We start from the raw sequence: 6879 nt of genomic DNA, 5'->3' as shown, positions 1-6879 counted from the left end.
ATAGATAGATAGATAGATAGATAGATAGATAGATAGATAGATAGATAGATAGATAGATAGATATAACCTGGTTTTTTTTCCTCTATCAGGTGTGGGTGCAATGACATGGTCTCCTCTCGCATGTGGAATTGTTTCTGGAAAATATGACAGTGGGATCCCGCCCTACTCAAGGGCCTCACTGAAGGTAAAGCAAGCCCATCTTGAGTTGGGGAGCAGCAAGAACGTGCTGGGTACAAGGAGCTTTGGCCAGGACCCCAATTCTCTGTCCACTAAGAGCTCAGCAGCCAGCAGAAGCCCTACGTGCCTTCCCAAAGAATGGGCCGTGGCCACCTCTCGGGCAGTAAATGAACTGATGATGTGTCTCTGTATCACTAAGTCCTCCAAGTACAGGGGCTGGCCCCACACTGGGCTAGGAACACGCGCGCACGCACACACACACACACAGACACACACACACACACACACAAACACACCGGCCCCCAGAGTGGCCGTTCTCAAGGTGGTCTGAACAAAGCCCTCCCGGGCTACATGGCCGTTCCTATAAGTGCCATGGCACACAGTATTCAATCAAGCAACAAGCATCTATTGAGTGTCTACCGTATGCTGGGTGCTAGGATCATGAAAGAATCTCTCTTCTTATTAAGTGCCTGCTGTGTACTGGGCATCATGTCAGGCTCTAGAGGAGATGCAAAGTCCTTGCCCTCAAAGAACTTCCAGGATGCTAAGACCTAACTAAACTCACATGATTGAAATGCATGTTTGGTGATAAGAGCACCTGAGAGGTGCAGATTAGGTGACACCTGAGAAGAAAAGTCATTATTGCCCAGAAGGTTCAGGGCAGACTTCCTGGAGGAGGCAGCATTTGAGTTGGTTTTTAAAGGCTGGGTAGGAATTCAGCAAAGAAAGGGAAGGAAGGCATTCCAGGCAGAAGGAGCAGCATGAGCAAAGGTGCAGGGGTGGGAGAGAGCAGTATGTTGCGGGGGGCAGAGAATTGCCCCATTCCCACCCCCACCCTGACCACCTCCAGCCTTGTGGTTTGAGGTGGCTTGTCTTCACCTCTCACTCAAAATAACCATCCTAAGGCACTGCCCTGACCAAGCCAGTCCCCTGCACAAAAGCCTTCACTGGCTCCCTGTTGCCTCATCAATAACACGCACACAGCTCATGCGAACTTGTAAAGCCCTCCCCAACTGGGACTCAGCCCATGGTTCCTTATCTCACTGCCTTACCCCACAGAAGTGTCCTTCATGCCCTGGACATCCCAGCCAGGCAGGACCCCAAGCTCAGCACTGCATCTCCTCCTGCCTTTGTGCGTTTTAACCAAGAGCCCGTCCGGTCCTTCATCCCCCACTCCCCACATCTCCATCTCTCCCAACCCTCATATGCCTTCAAGGCTCAGCCTTCCCCATCTCCTCTTCCTGCCCTTCTGCTACTTGTCAGTTCTCTCCCCTTTCCCAAATTTTGGATCAAAGGATTATAGATTTAGGACTGGAAGACTTTAGAAGCCACTGATAGTCTAACCCTCTCATTTTGAGAGTGACAAAGTTTAATTTGTGCATTTATTGCCTGTAAGCCCCTCGAGGGCAGGCTTCTGGTACCTAACATGGTGTCTTGCTCAAAGCCTTTGTGGAATTGACTTGAATGACTTGGAGTTGGGGGGGTGGGGCAGAGTGGAAGCATTGTCAGGGGTCTGATTCCTGGCTCCCCCTTACCAGATGCCTGTCCCTTGCCTTGAGTTTCCAATTCTACAAAGCTCAGGGAAGCTGGTACAGGAGGCTGCCTCCATTTGCCCTGGGGAGGTGACCACCCTGGTGTGCTGCAGGTGGGTAATGGACTCTGGCCTCTGATCCCTGGTCCATTCCTCGGTGGCCCAGTATACCAAAAGAGACTGGGCTAGGGTGCCACAGATGCCCCGAGCAGGGGATGGGGCGTCCTGGTCTGGGTTTAGAAATAGGGCCAAGAGGGGTGCTGGACTGGCAGGCAGCCTCAGGGCTTGGAGGAGGAAAAGGAAGAAGAAAGAAACTGGACCGAGTGCTCAGCTGGGAGTGCACATTGGAGGCAGACAGCCCACAGCTGCCTCTCTTCCGTGGGCCTTGGTAGGCCCCTCCTGACCTGTGTTCCACTTCCCTCTTTCCTGCCTTCATCCCAGGGATACCAGTGGCTAAAGGACAAGATCCTGAGTGAGGAGGGCAGACGTCAGCAGGCCAAGCTGAAGGAGCTCCAAGCCATCGCCGAGCGCCTGGGCTGCACACTCCCGCAGCTGGCCATCGGTAAGAGGGAGACGGGCTGGGAGCATGGCAACGTGTGTCCGAGCAGAACAAGGGTGGCCTGCCCCTCAGGGAACTTCTTTATCCCAGCGTCCCCTTCCCCAGACGTCCATCCTGGCAGAGTCCAAAGAAATGCTTATTGTTTGATTAAAGCCACCCCCTCCCTGCTACCGCCACCACTACCTTTACTACTGCCACCATTGCTACCACCATGACCACCAGCATTGTTACCACCCCTACTGCTACCACCACCACCACCACTACCATCACCACCACCACCACCACCACCACCACCACCACTACCACTACCATCACCACCACCATCACCACCATCACCACCACCACCACCACCACCACCACCACCACCACCACCACCACCACTACCACTACCGTCACCACCCACATGCCCCTCAGGTTACAGCTCTTCCTCCTCTCTAACCCCATAGCCCATCAGTTGTCAACCAATCAATCAATCAGCATCTGGCCCCTTTCCATTCCTCTCACAAGACCCTCCATCTCTTGGCCCTGTGCACTTTCCCTGGGTGTCCCCCGTGCCTGGAATGCTCTCTCTCCTCATCTCTGCCTCCTGTCTTCCTTCAAATCCCAGCTAAAATCCCACCTCCTGCAAGATGCCTTTCCCAGTCCTCCTCATTCTCAATGCCTTCCCTCAAAGATTCCCTCCAGCTCCTCTATATATCTTATGCGTACCTAGTGATTTACAGGTTGTCTCCCCCATTCGAATGTAAGCTCCTCGAGGGCAGCGCCCTTTTTTGCCTTCCTTTGAATCCCCAAGGCTTAGCTCTGTGCCGAGCATCTAGTAGTAGTAGTGTTGATTTGACTGGACTTGCCTGCTATGTGCTAGGTACTAAGGCCACAAAGACGAAAATGAAACAGCCTGCCCTCAGGGAGCTTACATTCTAATGGGGGAGGCAGCATACATGTATATGTATATGCAGAATCTATACAAAATGAATACAGAGGGGCAGCTAGGTGGCGCAGTGGATAGAGCTCCAGCCTTGAAATCAGGAGGACCTGAGTTCAAATCTGCTCTCAGACACACAACACGTACTAGCTGTGTGACCTTGAGCAAGTCACTTAACCCCAATTGCCTAGCAAAAAGAAAAAAAGTGAATACAGAGTATTTTGGAGGCAGAAAAAACCTCTACAGCACAAGGGGAGCACAAAAGGTGGCATCTGAGCAGTCTTGATGAAAACCCAAGTTTCTAGGTGGGTGGTGCAGTGGGTAGAGCACTGGACTCAGAGTCAGAGAGATCTGAGTTCAAATCCTGCCTCAAACATTTACTAACTAGTAAGTCACTTTCCCTCCCTGATCCTCAGTTTCCTCATCCGTAAGATAAGGGGGCTGGACTTGCCGGTCTCCCGGGTCCCTTCCACCTCTGAATCTCTGATCCCACAAAAGACAGAGGAGGAGAGGAAGCATATTCCCAGCAAGAGGGCAGACAGGGAGGTTTGTTCACGTCCCAGACATCAACGGCTCTCGTCTGACTGCTGGAATGGCCTCCCGACTGGTCGGCATTACTCAACCGCTCAGTCACTTACTGTGTGCCATGCATGGCTTCGAAGAGAGTGTAGAAACATTCTTGCCCTCAAGGATCGTACACGATGATGAGGGATTCCGCGTGGAAATCACGAAGCACGTTCAGAACTGATGGGACATAAGCTCCGACGGGGAGGCGCCGGCAGCCGGTGGCCTTCTGGGGATAGCTGGCACCCCGCCTCCCCACTTTGCACAGCCTGACCAAGCCAATGTCACTGAAGCGCAAGGGTGACAGCGCTGCTCCCCAGCCCAAAAAGCTCCAGGGCCTCCCTAAGCCCTCCAGGACAAAACACCGGCTCGGAGGCTCTTGTCCCAGCGTGGGCTCACCCCCATATGTTCTACCTTGCATCTATACTGGCCATCCAGCTGGGCCCCATACCTGGGCATCCAACCTCCACACCTTTGCATGCGCTGTCTGCCTTACCTGGAAAGTACTCTCTCCTCACCTCAACCTCCCTTCAAGGCTTAGATCCAGTTGGCACCTCCTCCTTGAGGCATTTCCCAATGCCCTCATTGATAGTGCCCTCCCTACCCTGCTCCCCGAAGTTATTGTGTTTTTGCTGTGTATTTGTTTTGTATTTACTAAGGAAGGAGAAAAGGGAAGGGAACAAGCATTTATTAAGCACCTACTGTGTACCCAGCATTATGCAAAGTGCTTTACAAATACTGTCTCAGTTGAGCCTCACAGCAACCTTAGGAGGTAGGTGCTGTGATTATTCCCATTTTACAGATGAAGAAGCTGAGACAGACAAAGGCTAAGTGACTTGCCCAGGGTCACACAGCTAGTAAGAGGCTGAGGTGGATTTGAACTCAGGTCTTCATGATTCTAGACACAGTGTTCTATGTACTATACCACCCAATGATACTAGAAAGGAAGAAAGGAGGGAGGGAGGAAGAAGGAAGGAAGCAAGAAAGAAAAGAAAGAAAGAAATTATTATGCATTTACCATGTGCTAAGCATTATGCTATGGTTTGGAGGGAAATACAAAAGAAAAGACAGTCTGCCCTCAAGGAGTTGCCGTTTCTGATAATAGGAGACAGACAATAATGAAAAAGCCAGGGAAGGGTACTTTGGTCTGGAAAGTTCTGTTCCCAGTGAATGAGGCCTATGGGGTAGGTGGACACCCCCTTCTTCGAGCGACAGCAGAGCTGATCTGATCCCTGGGAAGGCTAAGGGGGCAGGGGCGGCAGCACACACAGCAGCGAGGCGGCTGTAAAGAAGATGGCCGGGGCAGAGGGAGTAAAGGGAAACGCGGCCGGGACGTGCCTGAAAGAGCAGGCCACTGAGCAGCTGGGCCAGCAGGGCCCAGAAGGGCAGTTGGGAAGCTGAGTCCTCTTTGCAGAGTCCAGTCCAGGCAGCTAGGTGGCTGATGAGAAGATGGTCAAGGAGCAGCAGGCCAGTGCATGTTGTTTCTTCCCAATAGAATGTAAGCTCCTTGAGGGCAGGGACTGTTTGGCTTTTGTCTTTCTACCTCCATAACCTAGCACAGTAGGTGGCTAATAGATGCTCAAGCTGACTCATCCTCCCCTTTGCTATCCCCCAGCCTGGTGTCTGAGGAACGAGGGCGTCAGCTCCGTGTTGCTAGGTGCCTCCAACGCAGACCAGCTAATGGAGAACATTGGTGCGATACAGGTGAGTGCCCTGCTGCTTGGTGAGGGGTGGCTGGGGCACTCTCCAGGGCCCAGTGGCAGCTCTACCTTTCTTCAGCCTTCACGTTTACTTCCTCTCAGGTCAGGCACAGCCCCATAACTACCTGGCCACAGGGCAGGGTTTCCCAGTAGCTCTGCCACCGAGGCAGCAGGCCTTGTTTAGAGCTAAGAGCTAACTTAGAAACCTCCCTCCAGCCTGCTCCCTTTCCAGCCACAGGGAAAGCTTTCCTTGGGTCTTGGACAGCCAAGGTAACGTGGCTGTCAGGGCCTGGCGTGCTGCAGGCGCTGAGTGTTGTAACAACCCAACGGCCAATGACAGAAAGATTAGCTTGGAGAGACCCCTTACTGGCCACTTCTCAGGAATCTTTCTGTAGACTCTGTGTCCCGTATCTGATTTGGGTAAAAATTCTAGGCCATCCATTCCCACTCCTTCCCCATCGCTCAGCCAGCAGCACACGGTGCCTCTCACAGGCCCTGGGGGCAGCAGCAGGAAGGGGACCATCTTTCTGGGGGTGCAAACACTGGCCAAAGGTTAGGCCTCAAAGGGACCTGCCTCCCAAGAGTCATGATCTTCCTCCATGCCCCCCAAACATTCTTAAATGCCAATTTCCATCCGCTACTTATCAGTCACACATTTTGTACCCTCATTCCATGGAACAGTAGGAGTACTGTGAGATCCCAGCATTACCCTGTCTGCCCATGACCCTCAGGCTGTTTGTCTTTGCAGGTCCTTCCCAAATTGTCGTCTTCCATCATCCATGAGATTGATAGTATTTTGGGCAATAAACCCTACAGCAAAAAGGACTACCGATCCTAATCCTCCCGTCCTCCCTCCCTTCCCAACCTGGATCTGCCTGGACAGTTACTGTTTCCCTCCTAGTCTCCTGTTCGCTTGCTTAAGCTGTTATTGAAGCAAGGTGAAGCCTGTGCTTTTGCATCCAAGAATCCATGTCGAGATGTCCTAGGGAAGATCTTTCAGACGTTGCTGTGAGACAACATATGCTGCTTTACTCTAATAAAATTTATTTCGTGCTCAAGAAACAGTCCGGGTGAGGAAGGCTCCTCCAACGTGTTCTCCACCCTCCACAGGGCCGTCTCTGCTCAGCTCATCCTCTTGAAAAAAGACAACCAAGGTTTCCCCTCCCTCCTCTGCCTCATCAAAAGGAGGCCCCTGAACCAAATCCTAGCCTAGAACTGGCTTGTGTTGTCTGATCAGAGATGTGGTGAGTTCTACCTGGAAAAGCCCCCATCCATGTGTGTCTGCGAGCACTTTGTTGTTTTTCTATTTAAACACACACACACACACACACACACAATGTATTTATGGAGTGTAGCTTCTCGTGATAGCCTGAATGTCTGCGTTGACCAAATGGGCAATATGAGGGCTTCCAGAATATCCCCTCCC

At 52.1% G+C, this 6879-nt stretch overlaps 1 protein-coding gene across 1 annotated transcript in view; it reads left to right on the top strand.

Annotated features, from left to right (window-relative positions):
* Nucleotides 1–6515, top strand: part of KCNAB2 (potassium voltage-gated channel subfamily A regulatory beta subunit 2) — a 25390-nt gene extending 18875 nt beyond the window's left edge. The window contains exons 5-8 of the mRNA XM_027843886.1: nucleotides 90–184; nucleotides 2150–2270; nucleotides 5369–5457; nucleotides 6202–6515. Of these exons, the coding sequence (XP_027699687.1) occupies nucleotides 90–184; nucleotides 2150–2270; nucleotides 5369–5457; nucleotides 6202–6291 (395 nt within the window). The 3' untranslated portion in view covers nucleotides 6292–6515. The remainder of the gene's footprint in view (nucleotides 1–89; nucleotides 185–2149; nucleotides 2271–5368; nucleotides 5458–6201) is intronic.
* Nucleotides 6516–6879: the final 364 nt, after the last annotated feature.

The sequence above is a fragment of the Vombatus ursinus genome, unplaced genomic scaffold, assembly GCF_900497805.2.
Source record: "Vombatus ursinus unplaced genomic scaffold, bare-nosed wombat genome assembly UNPS02014932.1, whole genome shotgun sequence".
Classification (NCBI taxonomy): Eukaryota; Metazoa; Chordata; class Mammalia; order Diprotodontia; family Vombatidae; genus Vombatus; species Vombatus ursinus.
This window is presented reverse-complemented; position numbering and strand designations above follow the sequence as displayed.